The sequence below is a fragment of the Capricornis sumatraensis genome, chromosome 2 (assembly GCF_032405125.1).
Source record: "Capricornis sumatraensis isolate serow.1 chromosome 2, serow.2, whole genome shotgun sequence".
NCBI lineage: Eukaryota > Metazoa > Chordata > Mammalia > Artiodactyla > Bovidae > Capricornis > Capricornis sumatraensis.
In genome coordinates, this window is record NC_091070.1 from 81,559,290 (window position 1) to 81,581,597 (window position 22,308).

Sequence of the window (22,308 nt, forward strand, 5' to 3'; positions counted from 1 at the left end):
GGAAACAGTGGCAGACTTTATTTTTCTGGGCTCCAAAATCACTGCAGATGGTGACTGCAGCCATGAAATTAAAAGACGCTTACTCCTTGGAAGAAAAGTTATGACCAACCTAGATAGTATATTCAAAAGCAGAGACATTACTTTGCCGACTAAGGTCCGTCTAGTCAAGGCTATGGTTTTTCCTGTGGTCATGTATGGATGTGAGAGTTGGACTGTGAAGAAGGCTGAGCGCTGAAGAATTGATGCGTTTGAACTGTGGTGTTGGAGAAGACTCTTGAGAGTCCCTTGGACTGCAAGGAGATCCAACCAGTCCATTCTGAAGGAGATCAACCCTGGGATTTCTTTGGAAAGAATGATGCTAAAGCTGAAACTCCAGTACTTTGGACACCTCATGGGAACAGTTGAGTCATTGGAAAAGACTCTGATGCTGGGAGGGATTGGGGGCAGGAGGAGTAGGGGACGACCCAGGATGAGATGGCTGGATGGCATCACGGACTCGATGGACATGAGTCTGAGTGAACTCCGGGAGATGGTGATGGACAGGGAGGCCTGGCGTGCTGTGATTCATGGAGTTGCAAAGAGTCAGACATGACTGAGTGACTGAACTGAACTGAACTGAACTGAAGGAAACTTTTCACACCTTTTAATCCTAAACATTTCCCTCGTGAAATTTTAAAACCACAGAAATACTATATATCTATTTATGTAATGTATTAGACCTATACTTCATACTTAAAAAGAGTACTTTTTTCACACACACATGCACCAAAGAACCAATTTCTGTCCTCTTGGAGGCAATGTTGTCCATGATGAAAATATATGCACTTAGCTAAGGCTATCACTTTCAAAGTCTAATATTGACAGTCAAATTCCAGTTTCAGATTTTTGGTATCTGCCAAAGATTAAATATAATTTAAAAATTGAATTTCCTGAGTTAAAAATAAAGCTCACAACATTGGATTTGAATAATAAGATGATTGTGTGTATTCGTGTGTGAGTACTTGTGTGGCTAAGTTCAGAGCTACCACATTGCTTGACTGCCCAAAGAGTATATTCACAATGTAGTATGTGTGATGGTTTGGTTTAGTCACTCAGTCGTGTCTGACTCTTTACGACCCCATGGACTATAGCCCACCAGGCTTCTCTGTCCATGGGGATTCTCCAGGCAAGAATACTGGAGTGGGTTGCCCTTTTCTATGCCAGGAGATCTTCCCACCCAGGGTTCAAACCCAGGTCTGCCACATTGCAGGCAGATTCTTTACCATGTGAGCCACCAGGGAAGCCCTTTACTCTAATCAAAATGTCTCTTTTTTTTATAATCAACAGTTTATTAGGTATCGAAAAATTGGTTAGTCTACCTACTACACTCTAGTAGCTTCCCTGGTAGCTCAGAGGGTAAAGAATCTGCCTGTAATGCAGGATTTGATCCCTGAGTCAGGAAGATCCCCTGGAGAAGGAAATGGCAACCCACTCCAGTATCCTTGCCTGAAAAATCCCATGAACAGAGGAGCCTGGAGGTCTGCAGTCCATGGAGTCACAAGAGTTGGACATGAATGAGTGACTGACACACACATACTATACACTACCTCAGAACTTAGCACTTTTTTATAGCAGTCATCAAATCTGTATAATATTTGTCTTCTCTCTGAGTTGGTAAATTACGTAGTTAATATTAGTCACTCAGTCATTGTCCAATCCTTTGGGACCCCATGGACTGTAGCCCACCAGACTCCTCTGCCCATGGAATTCTCTAGGCAAGAATACTGGAGTGGGTAGCCATTCCCTTCTCCAGCGGATCTTCCAACCCAGGGATCAAACCTGAGTCTCGTCCACTGCAGGCAGATTCTTTACCGGCTGAGCTACCAGGGAAGGCCCAAGTTAGACGGTTGGGCAGAGACTAATCTTGTCATGTTTATTACTGTAAAAGTTGAAAGTTAAGTCGCTCAGTCACGTCCAACTCTTTGCGACCCCGTGGACTGTAGCCCATCAGACCCCTCCGTCCATGGGGTTCTCCAGGCAAGAATACTGGAGTGGGTTGCCATTTCCTTTTCCAGGGGATCTCTGACCCAGGGATCGAACCCAGGTCTCCCACATTGCAGGCAGAAGCTTCCCTGAGCCACCAGGGAAGCCGTTATTACTGTAAACTACATATTTAACACCTAGAGAAGGCAGTGGCAACCCACTCCAGTATTCTTGCCTGGAGAACCCCATGGGCAGAGAGGAGCCTGTTGGGCTACAGTCCATGGGGTCGTAAAGAGTCAGATACGACTGAGTGACTAAACCAAACCACATATTTAACACAGTTTTCAACACTTAGAAGGCATACAATAAATAAGATAAAGCTCCCAAGTTAATTTTTCCTATTCATTCTCTCTGCCAAATTAGATCCTTACTCTATGTCATATATCAAAATAAAATCCAGACAAATTAAGTATCTAAGTATAATGAAAGAAAATTATTAGCAGAAGAAATATTGGTGAATATTTAATCATCTGAGAGTGAGAAAAACCTTACAAAAGTAGGACCAACAACAATATCTATGACGCAAAAGATTAATAGTTTTGACTACATAATTTGAAGTTTCCTCTGTAAAAGCACATCCTAAATAAAAAATATAAACTGGGAAAATATTTGATATACCTGACAAAGCATTATTTATCTTTAATGTATACAAATGTCACATAAATTATTGAGAAACATGCATATATACACATACTAGTGTGTTTGAGGAGTGGACTGACATAAACTGAAATACAAATGTCCAATAAATGATTCAAAAAGGTTAACTTTATTAGTCATTGAGATAGAAATTAATAACAACATTTCATTTTCACGCCAGAATGGAAGAGACAATACTGATTTTGATGGGAGAGAAACAGAGATAGAATGATAATTTGTAGGAGTATAGCTTTTCTAGAGGGCAATTTATAAGTATGAAAAATCCTAAAATGAGCATACCCTTTATCCAGCAGTAGAAATAATTCTAGCAAACTAACCTAAGGAAATTTATACCAAAATCTAGCTGCCAAACGTTCAAGGAATGCATTGGTTAAACAAATTATAAATCATGTGCTATGTGTGTGCTCAGTCCCTTAAGTCGTGTCCAACTCCTTATGACCCTATGGGCCGTAGCCCTCCAGGCTCCGCTGTCCAAGGGATTTTCCAGTCAAGGATACCAGAAGAGGTTGCCATGCCCTCCTCCAAGGGATCTTTCCCACCCAGGGACCAAACCCGCATCTCCTGCAGGTAAATTCTTTACTGCTGAGCCACTGGGAGAGCCTTTTTTTAAAAGCCATGCTACCATTTAAAATTATATGATAGGAAACTATGAATTGATCTGGAAAGATGGGCATGCTATGCAGCTGAATTGGGAAGAAAAGGCAGCTGCAAATCATGGTTAAAGGATGGTCCTGTGTCCTGTATGCAGATTCACATGAGTGACTCAGAGGAATTTCTAAAACTTTACTAAGTGTTCATTTACTAATCATAAGATCCACACATTTTAAGTGTATAATTAAAGGATTTTAAATACATTTACAGAGTTGTACAACCATCCCTTTTCAGGTAAAGAGGTTTTTTTCTTTTCTAATTTATCTATATTTTCTTATACTTCTACAATAGGTACGTATAACTGGTAACTTTTTTAAATTTAATTTCCCCTTTTTTACTACTGATATTTCAAAAAAAATAAAAGACACAAAACACCAAAATAACTGTAATGGTAGTTAAAAAAATTTTTCCAAAGAACATAAAAGGTAGAAAGCAAATACACTTTAATTCTTATGGAAGGATTAAAGACTCAGAGATTAAAGGACCTGCTCTCAGTCTGTGTAAGTAGGAAAGTGAAAGTGAGCCACCTTGTACACAAGGTGCAAAACGGGATACAGGCATACTTTTATCCCCCCCTGCTCTCCCTCTCTGTCTCTTACTTTTTCTCTCTCTCTTCCCACCCCCACCCTTGCTGATCCTCTTAATATATATCAGCTCAAAGGAATAAGAACTTTTATTTTTGGAGTTATCCAAATTCCTAATTCAACTTTAATTCTTAAAAGTAAATGTAATCAGGGTGATAAGTATAAGGGAAAACAAATTCAAGAAATAAACAGGAAAATGGAATCAGCAAAAAATGATAATGGAATAGATTGCTCTTTCAAAGATCAATATCTAATTAACAATTATTATAGCTATGGAAAATATATGGTATATACCAAATAAACATTTGACTTCCCAGGCAAAACTGCAATCATTTTCCATGTTTAAACATCTTATCCCATCACGGAGAAATCAGATCTAAAAATAGGAATGTGATGTGAAATTTTCTGAAGTTTTCTTAATTTTGTTTTACAGAACTAGAACATAAACCTGTATTTCACTGTTAGTGTGTAAGCCAGTGTTATGATAAATATGAAAATATGGGCGAGAAGGATGAAATTCCAAAGCATATCCATGTCAGAAAAAAAACTAAAAATATATTTTTCACACAATAGGATCACAGGATGTTGTGAAACGAGATACTAGTTACCTCTACATCAATCTCTTTATGAATAAGAAAATCAGAAAAGTCATGATTGGCCCATAGTGATATTACTAGTTTTGTTGTTGTTCAGTTGCTAAATCATGTTCATCTCCTTGCAACCCCATGGACTACAGCACCCAGGCTTCCCTGTTCTTCACTATCTCCCAAAGTTTGCTCTTGTCCTTTAAGTCGGTGATACCATCCAACCATCCAACTGATGTCTCTGCTTTTTAATACATTGTCCGGGTTTGTCATAACTTTCCTTCCAAGGAGCAAGCATCTTTTAATTTCATGGCTGCAGTCACCATCCACAGTGATTTTGGAGCCCAAGAAAATAAAATCTGTCACTGTCTCCATTTTTTTCCCCATCTACTTGCCATGAAGTGATGGGACCAGATGCCACGATCTTAGTTTTTTAAATGTTGAGTTTTAAGCCAGCTTTTTCACTTTCTTCTTTCACCTTCATCAAGAAGCTCTCTTCACTTTCTGCCATAAATTGGTATCATCTGCATATCTAAGGTGTTGACCTTTCTCCCGGCAATCTTGATTCCAGCTTGTGTGTCACCGAGCCTTGCATTTCACATTATGTACTCTGCATACAAGTTAAATAAATAAGCAGGGTGACAATATATAGCCTTGACCTACTCCTGTCCCAATTTTGAACCAGTCCATTGTTCCATGTCTGGTTCTAATTTATCTAATACTAGAGGGCTTCCCTGGTGGCTCAGAGGATAAAGCGTCTGCCTGCAATGCAGGAGACCTGGGTTTGATCCCTGGGGTGGGAAGATCCCCTGGAGAAGGAAATGGCAACCCACTCCAGTATTTTTGCCTGGAGAATCCCAAGGACAGAGGAGCCTGGCGGGCTACAGTCCACGGGGTCGCAAAGAGTCGGACACGACTGAGCGACTTCACACACACACTAATAATAGTATTATTCAGTGTAAATAAAGTTTTTAAATGATCACATGATCATCAGGAGTATGACTGAAAAATTGTAGAACAAGGCGGCAAAGAAGTTGAATTTGTGTGTCGAGGCTGGAAAAAGAGAAGAGGGCATGGGCTAGGAGGGAAACAAATTAGTATGAGTGAGTTAGAGCAAGATAAGCAGAAGGAAATGGGGTCATAGGAGAATTTTAAGTAAATGATGGACCCAAATCTCTTTCGAGATCTGGGCTATGTTGGAATTGTGAGCCTTAAAGTCTTAGTGAACGGTTGGAGGCCAAAAAGGTTGTCTTGCAGTCAGAGCCAAAACAACTTCAGAATGGTAGGTAGCTGCAGGCATACTTGTTTACCACTGGTAAACAAAGAGGCTTTTCTCCAAGAGTTTATGGCATTTTGTCACCATTTTTTCCACTATGGTTCAAAGTTACCATAACAATAGCAGCACTCCTAAGAGTTCTACAGACCTCATCTAGATAGAACTTTTCTTCTGCAGTGGGGTTATACATAATCTTCCTATGCATAATCTCTCATAAACAGCAGAGAACATGGGGAATTAGAATCTTTACAATATGCTTTTGGTTCCTCAGAATGTCCAGACAAGTAGAACTGACTGGATGTAGAGCTGGAAGGGATTTTAGAAGTCCTGATTTTACAGAAGGAAAAACAGAGGCTCAACAGAATAAACTGACCTGCCCAGTACCAAAGTGACCAACAGCAGAACTGGCACTAGAACTGCAATTGCCTAATTTCTAGTGCAATGCTCTGTCCACTCTGCTGATCACTTGTAAATTTAAAGTGTCTTAAAAAAAATCTGATGCAGGGATTCCTAAATACTTGACCAGGAAATTGTGCTAGATTGGCTTTAAAAAATTATAAGTAGTGGGGGAGGGTGGAGGGATAAATTGGAAGATTGGGACTGACATCTACACACTACCAAATATATATGAAATAGACAACTAATGAAGACCTACAGTATAGCACAAGGAGCTATACTCAATACTCTATTATGGACTACATGGGAAAAGAATCCTTTAAAAAATATATACATACATAGTCAGTTATATATATATATATCAGTTCAGTTCAGTCACTCAGTCATGTCTGACTCTTTGCGACCCCATGAATCATAGCACGCCAGGCCTCCCTGTCCATCACCAACTCCCGGAGGTCACTCAGACTCACGTCCATCAAGTCAGTGATGCCATCCAGCCATCCATCCTCTGTCGTCCCCTTCTCCTCCTGCCCCCAATCCCTCCCATCATCAGAGTCTTTTCCAATGACTCAGCTCTTTGCATGAGGTGGCCAAAGTACTGGAGCTTCAGCTTTAGCATCATTCTTTCCAAAGAAATCCCAGGGTTGATCTTCAGAATGGACTGGTTGGATCTCCTTGCAGTCCAAGGGACTCTCAAGCGTCTTCTCCAACACCACAGTTCAAACGCATCAATTCTTCGGCGCTCAGCCTTCTTCACAGTCCAACTCTCACATCCATACATGACCACAGGAAAAACCATAGCCTTGACTAGGCGGACCTTAGTCGCCAAAGTAATGTCTCTGCTTTTGAATACACTATCTAGGTTGGTCATAACTTTTCTTCCAAGGAGTAAGCGTCTTTTAATTTCATGGCTGCAGTCACCATCTGCAGTGATTTTGGAGCCCAGAAAAATAAAGTCTGACACTGTTTCTACTGTTTCCCCATCTATTTCCCATGAAGCGATGGGACCAGATGCCATGATCTTCGTTTTCTGAATGTTGAGCTTTAAGCCAACTTTTTTGCTCTCCTCTTTCACTTTCATCAAGAGGCTTTTATATATATATATATCACTTTGCTGTATGCCTAAAACTAACACAATATTATAAATCAACCATCAGTCGCTCAGTCATGTCCAACTCTTTGGGACCCCACGGACTGTGACATACCAGGCTTCCCTGTCCTTCACCATCTCCCAGAACTTGCTCAAACTCATGTCCATCGAGTTGGTGAAGCCATCCCACCATCTTATCCTCTGTTGTCCCCTTCTCCTGCCTTTAATCTTTCCCAAAAAGACCCATCAAGGTCTTTTCCAAAGTGTCAGCTCTTTGCATCAGGTGGCCAAAGTATTGGAGCTTCAGCTTCAGCATCAGTCCTTCCAATGAATATTCAGGACTGATTTCCTTTAGGACTGACTGGTTGGATCTCCTTGCAGTCTAAGGAACTCTCAAGAGTCTTCTCCAACACCACAATTCAAAAGCATCAATTCTTCTGCACTCAGCTTTCTTTATAGTCCAACTCTCACATCTATACATGACTACTAGAAAAACCATAGCTTTGGTGAGATGGACTTTTGTTGGCAAAGTAATGTCTCTGCTTTTTAATATGCTGTCTAGGTTGGTCATAACTTTTCTTCCAAGGAGTAAGTGTCTTTTATTTTCATGGCTGCAGTCTCCACCTGCAGTAATTTTGGAGCCCAAGAAAATAAAAGTCTGTCACTGTTTCCACTGTTTCCCCATCTATTTGCCATGAAGTGATGGCACCGGATGCCATGATCTTAGTTTTCTGAATGTTGAGTTTTAAGCCAGCTTTTTCACCCATCTTTCACTTTCATCAAGAGACTCTTTAGTTCTTCTTTGCTTTCTGCATAAGGGTGGTGTTATTTGCATATCTGAAGTTATTGACATTTCTCGCGGCAATCTTGATTCCAGCTTCTGCTTCATGCAGCCTGGCATTTCGCATAAGGTACTCTGCATATAAGTTAAATAAGCAGGGTGACAATATACAGCCTTGTCGTACTCCTTTCCAATTTGGAACCCGTCCGTTGTTCAATGTCTAGTTTGAACTGCTGCTTCTTGACCTGCATACAGATTTCTCAGGAGGCAAGTAAGGTGGTCTGGTTTTCCCATCTCTTTAAGAATTTTCCAGTTTGTGTGATCCACATTGTCAAAGGCTTTGGTGTAGTCAATAAAGCAGAAATAGATGTTTTTCTGGAATTTTCTTGCTTTTTCTATGATCCAATGGATGTTGGCAATTTGATCTCTGGTTCCTCTGCCTTTTCTAAGTCCAACTTGAACTTCCATCTGGAAGTTCTTGGTTCATGTACTGTTGAAGCATGGCTTAGAAAACTTCAAGTGTTACTTTGCTAGCGTGTGAGATGAGTGCAATTGTGCAGAAGCTTGAACTTTCTTTGGCATTGCCTTTCTTTGGGGTTAGAATGAAAACTGACATTTTCCAGTCCTATGGCCACTGCTGAGTTTTCCAAATTTGCTGGTATATTGAGCACAGCACTAAAACAGCATCATCTTTTAGGATTTGAAATAGGTCAGCTGGAATTCCTTCACCTCCTCTAGCTTTGTTGGTAGTGATGCTTCCTAAGGCCCACTTGACTTCGCATTCCGGGATGTCTGGCTCTAGGTGAGTGATCACACCATCGCAGTTATCTGGATCCTTAAGATCTTTTCTGTATAGTTCGTCTATGTATTCTTGCCACTTCTTAATCTCTTCTGCTTCTTTTAGGTTCGTACCTTTTCTGTCCTTTATTGTACCCATCGCTGCATGAAATGTTCCCTTGGTATCTCTAAATGTTCTCTATGATTTTTCTCAACCATCAAAACATCTGCTTAGTAGTATTTGGCTATGTAATTATCTTATCGATTGACGTAATCTAAATTAAGGTATGACTACAATTTTAACTGTCCTCACAGACAGTCTGTTCTTTCTTATGGACATCTGCTAATTCCTATTTTCCAGAGAGAATACTGGAATACTTTTAATACTCCTTACCCTTTTTCATCCTTTATTCTCAATCCTGGTCCCTTATCTAATGTTCTAGAAAGTAACATATGTGGAATGGCGATACTATTTGTTAAGGCCCTGTTTTTCGCTAGAGTTAAATTTGTTTCATCAATTGCTTTGGTGTCCAGAAACATATTGTTTTTCAGATAAAAGTACTAAAATAGGGGTCATTTTTAAAAATTGGAGGATAATTGCTTTACAATGAGGTCATATTTAAATAGTGAAATTAAAGGCCATAGAATTTAGCTAATAAGAGGTACATGCTTCCCCAATGACTCAAATCGTAAAGAATCCTCCTGCCATGCAGGAGATGCAGGAAACACAGGTTTGATCCCTGGGTTGAGAAGATCCCCTGGAGAAGAAAATGGCAACTCACTCCAATATTCTTGCCTGGGAAATCCCATGGACAGAGGAGGTTGGTGAGTTACAGTCCGTAGGATCACAAAGACTCAGACACGAGTGAGCATGCACAAAAGATACAGGCAGGCAGAAGTAGTAAAAATATCAACCATTTAAGGAGTTAAGAGTGAGTTTTTCATGGTGAACTACTGATATTGCAAACCAAAAACACTAGCTTCTGGTTTTGAAGGCCACAACCCCTCTGCAAAGCCATTTAAACTCTCTCTGAAATTCCGAGTCTAGATACTATACTCTCTTTCAGAGTCTGTTTTCCTTTTGCTTTTATCTTTTTATTTCCTTTCCAGTTCCTGAAAATAGTCAAAAAAACATGGGCATCACCTACATTTTTTTAAAAATGAGCTGTCTGAATAAAAATAAGAAGTGACTAGCCAAAAGTAGCCTTGGAGGTAGAGAACTAAATTTAATTACTCTGACTAGACAGTTACTTACTAAAATAACGTGGGGTTGTATGTACCAACAGGAATCATTTCTCTATTATTCACCATTTATGGCCAAAACAGCACTAGAAATTTCAGAACCTTGAAGGTCAAGGCTAAAGAAAGTTAAATATTTGCCAAAAGTCAGCCTAGCTCATTAAGGGAGGGAGGTCCCAAAATGAGAGTTTGGATTTCCGAACGCATTGCTCTTTCCATTCTGCGGAGATGTTCCATTTTGTGGTCATGGAACTCTGGAAAGGCTTAGAGGATTGGGTGCTCCATCTTTTGCAGCCTTTCCTAGTCACAGAATACAGCACTACATGGAAACTTTTTTAGTAAGCTTTATTTGAGATTTGTAGGTTGTTGGCATCTTTGACCTATACCATACAAATGACTCTCTTTCATGCATAATATCAACCTCTTTAGTGGGTGAAGCATAATCTAGTGGGCGGGGTTGGGGGGGCCGGTTCAACAGTCATCCTACTCTCCTCTCAGAATTACCTCTGATACTCCTGCTCCTCTTCAAACAGAATCAACCAAATATCTTCAGCTCTGACAGGAAATCTCTCTGCACGGTTTTGTTTTGTTTTTATTCTTTCTCTGCCCTCTACTACCCTGGATCGAAGATTAACTTCTTTTTGTCTTGTTATCATCATTTTTCTCAGCTGAGTCTGTCTTCATCACCCTGGTCTTCATTTTCTTTTCAACAATGTCAGGTCCATTGCCTGGCATATTCACAGTTGCTGCTGTGTTCTCTGCTCTGCTGTGCCAGCTGGTTCTGCCTTAGTAGCTGGCCTTGCCTGAACTATTAACCCATCCCATATTACCGACTCACTTCCTGCCTCTGGCCCTGTGTGTGTCTCTGGCTCTATGTCTCGGCTTCTGCTTGGGCCCTTGATTGTGCCACTGAACTTAACTGTCTTTCTGGTGCCTTACTCACCCATGAAGAAACACCTGAGTCTCCTCCCTCAGACAGAGTCGATTTCACTGTGGCTATATTTCCTACCCTTATCCTTGTTATAGGGATCACGAGGAGGTTTTGATCTGGAGGAGGAACTTGAGAACTTAAATGATTGAGTACAGAGAGGAACCCTAGAGAAAAAGAAAAGGTCAAGGTCAGCACTGTGGATGAGTAATAGATAAAATCTCAAGTCATCAAACACCCCTGAAGAGTAACACTGACTTAATTATAATGGGGTTTGATTAATAACACATTTCTGAACATCCTGTTCATTATCTTTAGGGGCTTGGAATTCAAAACATTAGTCCCAGTTTTTCTGTAACACAATGTTTCCCAGCGGTATGCAAACCAGCTTACTGGGGCACAGGAAGAAAATAATAATTCATTTGTATATTTTTAACAAATAATGTTTAAATTCTGTTTTTGAGTGTATTTTACAATGTAATGACTATATTAGTAATGTAATATGTGTGCATATTTTATAAACAAACATATACCTGTTTGGAATGTTTGCTAAAAAGGGTCTTATGAAGAGAGAGTGTGTGAGGCAATGGTTTGGAGACTACTGTTGCAGTTAATAAAGATAAGTAGGTGGCTGAGAAAGATTATAGGAGAAGTGTTGCACAGGCAAACTCCAGTGTTATTGCTCTGCTTTATTCTGGAGATCCATAAAGATCCATAAAGTTTATTTGATAGGACAAAGGGAGAGGGGGACTAAGGGACTAGCTTCTGAAAGAGCAGAAGAACTATGAATAGCCCAGTTATATCTTTACCTTCTCTACTTCCCAATACATCTGTTCAGGGTCCGGTATCAATTTTGAAAAAAATGCTTTGGATAAATTGGAAGCTCTTGCTTTAGGATTGTTCATTGACATGAAAATGACACTTGTAGAATCCTTCCAAGTTATGAGATTTTAATATACCAAACAAACAACCCAAAGAAAGGAAAGAGGAGATAGAAGAGCAATCACGTAAAATTGCATTTTCTGTGCCTTCCCTATCTAACAAGAGCTTTAACTCACCAAGCACCATGTAGAAGATACTGCCCAACCAATTGACGTGGTAGACTATCAGGAAATGGGGTTCCAAGGCATTCTTACTGTACAGTTTCACTTGCACCAGGAAAAAGATGAGGCAGGAGAGTAGGCAGGCGCCTGGGATCAGAATGAAAGCCATTACTACCTATGATAGCCCTCCTTCTGCCTCCACCCTCTTCCCTCTCTTTGCACTTGCTGTCACCCTCAACGGCCTCAATTATGCCATGGAGACCTATTACATGGTGGTGGTCATGGGAAGACCCATTTGGCAAAGGCCTTCTGCTTTGACTGGAGTAAAGTTGTCAAGGTGGAGCCTATAGATAATATAGACAGAATAAGTACCAAGTTGCTACATGGTAATTTTCCGGGTGCCAGAAGGGCCTCCAGCCTTTATCTCTCCTATGATCCCACAGATAACCCTTAGAAATGTTTCCACTGGATTAAGCATCATGTTTTCTGGGTCCCCTCTTTCAGAGGTAATAGCCCTGTCTGGAGTAAAAGTTTATTGAAAACTGTCTTTCCTTTGGGAAGAGATAAGGGTCTTATGATAGCAGTATCATGTAAGGCTGGGAATGACTTGATAAAAGAAGAGGAGATGGCACTGGGAGGGGAAGAAATACAAGGACTCTAGGGACAAACTTTTCCAACCTCATCGTGTTGTACCTGAAATGAAACAGAAGATGGATATGCCCAGATCTATGTAGGTTTTGTCTCCTGTCCCTTTGGTGAGAGAGACGCTGAGCCATATAATATTAATGAGGATGGTGAAGGCAGAGATGAGGAAGAAGGCCCTGGAGAATTGGAGGTAGTCTGCCAGGGGAAGGGGAAAAGGAGAGGCTTGACTGGAATGAAGGACACCTGCCTTAGAGAAGGCTGAACAGGGTCTTGGGAAGGGGTGAGGACCAATGGACGATGGAATCAGGGCTTGTCTTACATGCAATGGAGTCAGAGTAAGGAGCCCCCAAGTTGGGGGGGTGCTTCACAGGCACCCATGAGGACCCTCTTTCGACCTCCTCATTGACATATGGAATTCCTTTAACGAGGAAAGAAGTCATTTACTCCACAAGGAGGGAAAAGCTGAAATTAGAACCATAACCTTAGGAGGCATGTTATGAAGTAACTCTCATATGAAGGCATAGAATGACCAACATTTCTTTTTCTGAGGGAAGTTGGGAGTGCAAAGGTCAGTAGGCATTAGCTTCCAATAATAAAGGGGCTTTGGCTTTTAAGTCATTGAGGAAGCTTGGATGAGACAAACTCACGCAGCGCCCTGCTTGCAGGCGCTGTCCATACATGCTTGTGAATCAGTGAGGGGGTGTGGGTCAGGGTTGCCAGGAGAAAAGAGAGTGGTGAGCGGTGCGGGGATCTGACAGGGTGGGTGTACCAAAGGAGGGGGCTGGAATCTGGAAAGCACTCACAGGGGGCCTTCGAAGTGTTGCCCCAGCAGAGATCATGGTGGCATAAGGTCCAGAGCCCCGCCAAGAGCTTCTGCCTGTCCTTCAGCACCACGAACTGCACCCAGTGTAAAGGGGACAAGCAGAGCAGCAGGACGCAGGTGAAGCCCGATGAGCAAGCACAAAGATGGCGAACGCTGCTGCGGCTTTTCTGCAGGAGCCGGCGCAGGTAGGGCGGTATGGAAGAAAAGCGGTGCGAGCGGGGCAGAATTGGCTGTGTTGTGGGAGGGAGGAAGACATCACGGAAGGAATCTCAACCCAGGCGTCTCCATCTCCATCCGCAGAAAAGTCAAGCCCTGACTTGTGCTGGGGGGAAGTCCTCTTCCCTCCACACTTCAGGGTATTTTTCTCCTCTGACCCCAAGCCTCCCACAACAGTTTTTCAATATTAACAACTTATTGACCCGAGGTGTATTAATACATCTTTCCTGACCTGAACTTTATTGACTGGAGACGTTTCAACATTCCCTTCCCTAACAAATCGCCTGCTACAGGCATTTGTTTCAGCAAAAATCCCCCATTCAATACTGTGTTAATTAAAAAAAATATTCCGTTTCACCTCTCTCCAGTTTTTAAAAAATGGAGTGAGTTTTGCCTCTCCTACCTCGACACTTGCCCCATGACACACACAAGCTGCTGCCTCGGAAAGGACTTCAACCCCTACCTGGCTCACCAAGGCTATCCCCGCCCTGTAATGGCAACCCATCCCAGTATTATTGCCTAGAAAATCCCATAGACAGAAGAGCCTGGTGGGCTACAGTCCATGGGGTCACAATCAGTCAGACACAACTCAGCACACAGGCAGACACACACACACCCTGTGGGTTGGGTAGCTCATTCTGCTGATGTTGTAAATGCTCTGGAAGGCCGTTTCATTTCCTTCTCTTCTCTCCATCCTGGCTTCTGGCTCACTGCTCTAGTCAACTGCCATAGAACGTAACCCCCTCCCAACACCCTTCCCCACCCCTCCCCCACCTGGGGGACAGAAACAGCAGGAGTCAGAACACAAAGCATGGTTACTGGGTCTCTGTCTCATCTGCCAGATCTGATCCAATCCAAGACTCCCGCCCAGGTCTCTGTTGAACTCCAGACTCCTACAGCAATCTGCACGCTGACCCCAGATTTCTCACAGACACATCAACACCTAAGAGGTCTCTAAGAAACGGAGTCATCCTCTTTCCATCCTGAACCCCCATCCTGTACCCCTTTCTTCTTTAAAATATTTCTTCTTCTTCTTTCTGTTTGGCTGCACAGGATCTTAGTTGCAGCACACAGGATCTTCAGCCTTCATTGGCAGCATGTGGGATCTTTAGTTGGAGCATGCAGAATCTAGTTCCTTGACCAGGGTTAGAAACTGGGTCCCCTGCATTGGGAACTCAGAGTCTTAGCCACTGCACCACACTAGGGAAGACCCCCATACACAATGTGTTCTGCCAGTTCTGTCTCTTTAATGTTCTCAAGCCCACCCTGTATTTTTGTTTCCACTTCTTTAGGATAGGTCATGTCAGTCCTGGATTTCTGCAATGGCCTTGTGCCTGGGTTTGCTCTCCTTCAGTTTATTCTCCACAGATTTACCAAGATTGGTGTTGTTAATGCAAATCTGATTGTGTCTCTCTTTTGCTTAAATTCTCTGATTGTTCCCCACTGCTATGAAGTAAAATTATGTTAGCATGAATCAGTGAAACCCAACAAGACGGAGTTTCTGCTCACTATTCAACCTCATTCAGTCATCCAATCGCTCATTTGTGTGAGGTATTATGTCAGGTACTGGGAGGTGCAGTGATTTGTTGGAGATCTTCCACATGCCCCTCCAGATCCGCTCTCCATCATTGTTCAAGGAGCTGACCAATTTGGGCTTTTCTTTCCATCCAGCCTCTGATGAAGATTGACCAATGGTGGGCATGAGCAGAAGATCAGAGGTGTAGAGATCAATGTGTTTTTTCATTGCTTCTCTCCTTAACAGAGTACTACGAGGGTTGTCCATGCCCCTTTCCCTAAGGAGAGTTCCTGATAGGCTAGTCCTCTCCATAGAGTTACCCTTTTCTGTTCTGGTCATGTGTTCCTTCCATTTACATGATCAGTCTTAGGGGTGGTAATGACTCTTCTCGCTGATGGTTTTCCAAAATCTTTTTCAGTCCTAGGGGTCCTTGTAAATAATCCCTTAAGTCTTTTAGACTCAGTTTGAGCGAAGCCATCTGTTTCCTGCTGGACATGGTCCTTAATGCCACGGAGCAAAGAAACCTAGTGATGTCTAGGCTCATTCTCTCCTTCCTTCTCACCTTGTGCTCCAAATCATTTTATTCTTCTTGCAGTTTCCCAACCCAACATGGTCCTTCATTTGCACTTGGCGCAAATGTTATCTACCTTGCACATGGTACCTAACACACTTCCCAACCTATCTTTATTAACTTTAGTCAAGAGTCATTCTTGTCTTATAAAATAGATAACTAATAAGAACCTATTATACAGCACAGGGAACTCCAATCAGTGCTCTGTGGTGACCTAGAATGGAAAGGAAATCCAAAAAAAGAGGGCCTATATGTACACATATAGCTAATTCACTTTACTGCACTGCTGCTGCTGCTAAGTCGCTTCAGTCGTGTCCGACTCTGTGCGACCCCAGAGATGGCAGCCCATCAGGCTCCCCCGTCCCTGGGATTCTCCAGGCAAGAACACGGGAGTGGGTTGCCATTTCCTTCTCCAATGCACCAACGTGAAAAGTGAAAGTGAAGTCGCTCAGTTGTGTCCAACTCCTAGCGACCCCATGGACTGCAGCCTACCAGGCTCCTCTGTCCATGGGATTCTCCAGAAATCCATTGCCTTCTCCAACTTTACTGTACAGTAGAAAGTAATAAAATATTTTAAAGAAACTATGCTTCAATAAAAAATTTTAAAATAAATTTAAAAAGTCATTCTACTCTTAACTTTTGAGAGGAGCCTTCTCTGAACTCAGCCCTCAATCCCAGAATTTGTGCTCCTACAGCACGTTGTACTTGTCCTTTCGTAACCTTCATCATATAGTTTCGCAATTGGTCTTACTGGTCTACAACCTCCTTCAGCAGCAGGGACACAGCCTATTCAGCTGTGTATGCTCAACATCAGTGCTTGGAACATCATAATGATTAGGTGCTGTTTCTTTTTAAAAAATATTATTCTTTTTTGGCCGCACCACGTGGCATGCAGGATCTTCATTTCCTGATCAGGGATGGAACCCTTGTCCCCTGCAGGGGAAGCACAGAGTCTTAACCACTGGACTGCCAGGGAAGTCCACAGGTGATGTTTCTTGATTGATTGAAAATTAGAAAGGTAAAAGAGAAAGAGTGGACTTCTGGTTTCCTGTCTGGCATGCAAGGAGCTTGGAAGTTGTCACTCCATTATAACAACTGAAAAAAATCAACAACTCTTCTTAGATCCCAAAGCAAACTGTGACCCTGCAGAACTGGAGAGTCAGAAAGGCAAAAATAGGAAATTAAAACTTACTAGAACAGAAATGTCTACAGAAATTAGTACCAGAGTAGGAAAATCTGCGCTGGAAGGTTCAGTGTGCACAAGTCTGAGAGATTAAAAACTATGGCCCCCTTACACACTATAATGTATAAAGTAAATAAGGTACAGGGATATAGTGCATGGCAATATAGCCAGGAAATATAGCCAACATTTTTAAATAACTATGAACTTTAAAAATTGTGAATCATCATGTTGTACATCTGAAATCTATTTAATGTTGTAAGTCAACTACACATCAATTAAAAAAAACATACCCACATACTGGGAGGGTGATGCACTCCGAAGTCCATAGGGACAGAAACCCCTATTCTTGGGACCTTGCCTTAGGGTAACTTTTCATCTGGCTATCCATTCCTGTCCTTTATTATCCTTTGTAATAAATCATTAACCATGAGTAAAGAAAGAAAAAATAGACAATGGGACCCAGTCATAGAGAAGTCCTCACACTTCAGTGACTTTTACCTCCAGAAACTTAACCAGGTTCTTGCAGTGAATATTAGAGAATCCCATACTTCTGGCCCATGAGAGAGGAAAAGGAACCATTTAAATTGATACAGCCACTATGGAAGACAGTATGGAGATTCCTTAAAAAAAATCTAGGAATAAAACCACCATATGACCCAGCAATCCCACTACAAGGCATATACCTTGAGGAAACCAAAACTGAAAAAGACACATGTACCCCAAAGTTCACTGAAGCACTATTTAACAATAGCTAGGACATGGAAGCAACCTAGATGTCCATCAACAGCTGAATGGATAAAGAAGCTGTGGTACATATATACAATGGAAAATGACTCAGCCATAAAAAGTAACTCAACTGAGTCAGTTCTAATGAGGTGGATGAACCTAGAGCCTATTACACAGTGTGAAGTAAGTCAGAAAGAGAAAGGTAAATATCATACACTAATGCACATATATGGAATCTAGAAAGATGGTACTGATGAATTTATTTGCAGGGCAGCAATGGAGAAACAGACAGAGAGAACAGACTTATGGACATACAGGGTTGGGGGGAGGAAGAAGAGGGTGAGATGTATGGAGAGAGTAACATGGAAACTTACATTACCATATGTAAAAAAGACAGCCAATGAGAATTTGCTGTATAACTCAGGGAATTCAAACAGAGGATCTGTAACAACCTAGAGGGGTGGGGTGAGGAGGGAGATGAGAGGGAGGTTCAAGAGGGAGAGGACATATATATATATATATATACCTATGGCTGATTTGTATTGATATTTGGCAGAAACCAAAAAATTCTGCAAAGCAATTATTCAATTTAAAAATAAATACATTTTAAAAAAAGTACCAGAGCATTCTGTTCTTCTTAACAAGGACTTCCCTGAGAGAAGCTATCTGATTAGAGCCTAAACTCCTGGGGTTTTATCAGAGTTTAATCCATCTAGGGGAAAGGAAATGTCAAACTCCAGCCTGTTTTGACCTGTGAGGGAAGTGGAATTCCCGCTTCAGCCCGTTCAGATCAGCCTATTGCACCTAACGGGGAACTGAGAACCGCGTGTGAAGCTCACAGTCTAGAAGCATAGGCTTGCTGAAAGTCTGGGAATTCTCTGGCGGCTGAGCAGTTAGGACTCTGCTCTCACTGCCGACAGCGTGGGTTCAATCCCTAGCTAAGGAACTGAGATCCCACAAGCTGTGTGGCACTGCCAAAACAAGAAAAAAAAACATACAAACAAACAAAAAAAAAAGACTGAGATGTAATCACAGGACTATAGAGTGCTTCCCCTTCCTCCACACCTTATCACCACATTTCTAAAAGGCTTATTTACCACAGTTCCTTTACCCAGTTCATCCTGACCAGCTATCAAGAAAATATCACAAGCTATATTAAAAGGCAAAAAGACCTTGTTTGGAGAGACAAAGCAAGCACCAAAACTAGACTCAGTTATGACAGGGATGTTAGAATTATCACACATATTAAAGCAATGATGATTAATATGCTAAGGTGCTAGTGAACAAAGTAGACAGCAGACAAGAATAGAGGGGCAATGTAAACAGAGAGATCGCAATCATAAGAAAAAATTTAAAAAGAAATGCTAGAGATGAAAACCACAGTAATAGAAACAGAGAATGTCTTTATGGGCTGAGTAGTAAACAGGACATGGCTGAGGAAATAATCTCAACATGAGAATATATCATAGACACCTCCAAAAAGAAATACAAAGAGAAAAAAGACTGAAAATAATGGAACAGAGTATAACTGTGGGACACCTACTAAAGAGGTCCCATACATGAAGTCAGGATGCCAGAAAAAGAAGAAAGAGGAATAAAGGATTATTTGAAGCAATAAGACGGAGAATTTTCCCCAAATTGATGTCAGACACCAAACCACAGATTCAGGAATTTCAGAGAATATCAAAAGCAGGATAAATGCCAAAAGAAAAGAAAAACTACACCTAGGAATGTCATATTTCAACTGCATAAAATCAAAGGTAGCAAAAAAATCTTGAAAGAAGCCGGGGGTAGGGTAGGGGGAAGCACCTTACCAATAAAGGAGCAAAGAGAAGAATTACATCTGACTTCTCTTCAGACACCATACAAGCAAGAAGAGAGTAGAGTGAAATATTTAAAGTGTTGAGAGAGAAAAAAACCCAACCTAGAATTCTGTAACCTGTGAAATTACCTCCAAAAGTGAAGTGGAAATAAGGACTTACCCAGACAGACTAACATTGACAGAATTTGTTATCAATAAACCTGTCTTGCAGGAAATTTTAAACGAAGTTCTTCAGAGAGGAGGAAAATGATACAGGTCAGAAACTTTATATAAAGAAAGGAAAAGCATAAGAGAAGGAAAAAGTGAAGGTAAAATAAACATATTCATTTTTCTTATTCTTAATTGATCTAACAGATAATAGTTTAAAATGATAACATCAACAATGTATCACTTATATATGCCCATGTATGAGTGAAATTAATGGCAGCACTGATATAAGCAACAGGAGGGAGGAGTTAGGATTCTTTTGTTATTATTAGGTACCTGCACTACCTGTGAGTGGCATGGTGTTATTTGAAAATGGAAGTTGAATTAGTTGTAAATGGATTTTGCAAACTCAAAGATAACCACTAAAAAAAGGAATAAATACAAGATGTATAACTAATATGCTAAGAAAAGACAGAAACAGAATCACATAAAATGCTCTTGCGTGCACATGCTGTCACTTCAGTCATGTCCAGCTCTTTGCAGCCCTATGAACTGTAGCCCACGAGGCCCCTCTGTCCATGCGATTCTCCAGGCAAGAGTACTGGAGTGGGTTGCCATGCCCTCCTCCAGGGGATCTTCCCCACCCAGGGATCAAACCCGCATCTCTTTGGTCTCCTGCATTGGCAGGTGGGTGCTTTACCACTAGTGCCACTTGGAAAGTCCATAAGATGCTCAGTTAGAACCAAAAAAGACAAAAATAGAGAGGAAGACAAAGATAGGAACAATGAACAAGGGCAACAAATAGAAAATAGTGACAAATATGGTAGATATTAATCCGATTATATCAATAATCAATTTAAACATCAATGGTCTATATATACCAATTAGAAAACAGAGATTTTTAGAGTGAGTCAAAAAAGAAGACCCAGCTCTCTATTGTCTAAGAGAAGCCTAATTAAAATAAAGACACATATAGATAAAAGTGAAAGAGGAGAGTGGATAAGTTGGCTTAAAGCTCAACATTCAGAAAACGAAGATCATGGCATCTGGTCCCAACACTTCGTGGCAAATAGATGGGGAAACAGTGGAAACAGTGTCAGACTTTATTTTTCTGGGTTCCAAAATCACTGCATAGGGTGATTGCAGCCATGAAATTAAAAGACACTTACTCCTTGGAAGGAAAGTTATGACCAACCTAGACAGCATATTAAAAAGCAGAGACATTACTTTGTCAACAAAGGTCCATCTAGTCAAGGCTATGGTTTTTCCTGTGGTCATGTATGGATGTGAGAGTTGGACTGTGAAGAAAGCTGAGCGCCGAAGAATTGATACTTTTGAACTGAGGTGTTGGAGAAGACTCTTGAAAGTCCCTTGGACAGCAAGGAGATCCAACCAGTCCATCCTAAAGGAGATCAGTCCTGGGTGTTCATTGGAAGGACTGATGTTGATGCTGAAACTCCAATACTTTGGCCACCTCATGATAAGAGCTGACTCATTTGAAAAGACCCTAATGCTGGGAAAGATTGAGGGCAGGAGGAAAAGGGGACAAAAGAGGATGAGATGGTTGGGTGGCATCACCGACTCAATGGACATGAGTTTGGGTAAACTCTGGGAGTTGGTGATGGACAGGAAGGCCTGGCATGCTGCAGTTCATGGGGTTGCAAGGAGTTGGACATGACTGAGTGACTGAACTGAACTGAACTGAAAGGGATGAAGATAGATATGCCATGCTGCTGCTGCTAAGTCGCTTCAGTCTTGTCCAACTCTGTGAGACCCCATAGATGGCAGTCCACCAGGCTCCCCCATCCCTGGGATTCTCCAGGCAAGAACACTGGAGTGGGTTGCCATTTCCTTCTCCAATGCATGAAAGTGAAAAGTGAAACAGGAGTCGCTCAGTCATGTCCGACTCTTCACAACCCCTGGCACTAATCAAATGAAAGTAGGAAGTGATAATTCCTACTACTACTAGTAATAGTTCCGTAATAAAACTAGTAATAGTTTCACTAAGTTCATACAGAGCAGACTTTAGAAAAAGGAAGGTTGTAAGGGATAAAGAGGAATGTTACATAATGATAAAAAGGTCAATCCCTTAATACATAGCAATCCTTTAAGTGTATGTGCCTAACAACAGGACCTGAGCCACGTACTGATAAAACTACAAGAACAAATAGGTTAATCCATTATCGTAGTTGGAAACTTAAACAACAGTTCAGTTCAGTTCAGTTTAGTTGCTTAGTCATGTCCAACTCTTTGTGACCCCATGGACTGCAGTACGGCAGGCTTCCCTGTCCATCACCAGCTCCCAGAGTTTACTCAAACTCATGTCCATTGAGTCGGTGATGCCAGCCAACCATCTCATCCTCTGTCGTCCCCTTCTCCTCCTGCCTTCAATCTTTCCCAGCATCAGGGTCTTTTCAAATGAGTCAGCTCTTCACATCAGGTGGCCAAAGTATTGGAGTTTCAGCTGCACCATCAGTCCTTCCAATGAATATTCAGGACTGATTTCCTTTAGGATGGTTGGATCTCCTTGCAGTCTAAGGGACTCTCAAGTCTTCTCCAGCACCACAGTTTAGAAGCATCAATTCTTCGGCGCTCAGCTTTCTTTATAGTCCAACTCTACATCCATACATG

The 22,308-nt window shown here is 41.5% G+C and overlaps 1 protein-coding gene across 1 annotated transcript in view; it reads right to left on the bottom strand.

Moving 5' to 3' along the window:
• Positions 1-5,477: 5,477 nt before the first annotated feature.
• TMEM202 (transmembrane protein 202) overlaps positions 5,478-22,308 on the bottom strand; it is a 35,427-nt gene continuing 18,596 nt past the window's right edge. The window contains exons 6-9 of the mRNA XM_068993407.1: positions 13,477-13,726; positions 12,722-12,868; positions 12,044-12,175; positions 5,478-5,551 (exon numbers count right to left, since the gene is read on the bottom strand). Coding sequence (XP_068849508.1) covers positions 5,478-5,551; positions 12,044-12,175; positions 12,722-12,868; positions 13,477-13,726 — 603 coding nt within the window. The remainder of the gene's footprint in view (positions 5,552-12,043; positions 12,176-12,721; positions 12,869-13,476; positions 13,727-22,308) is intronic.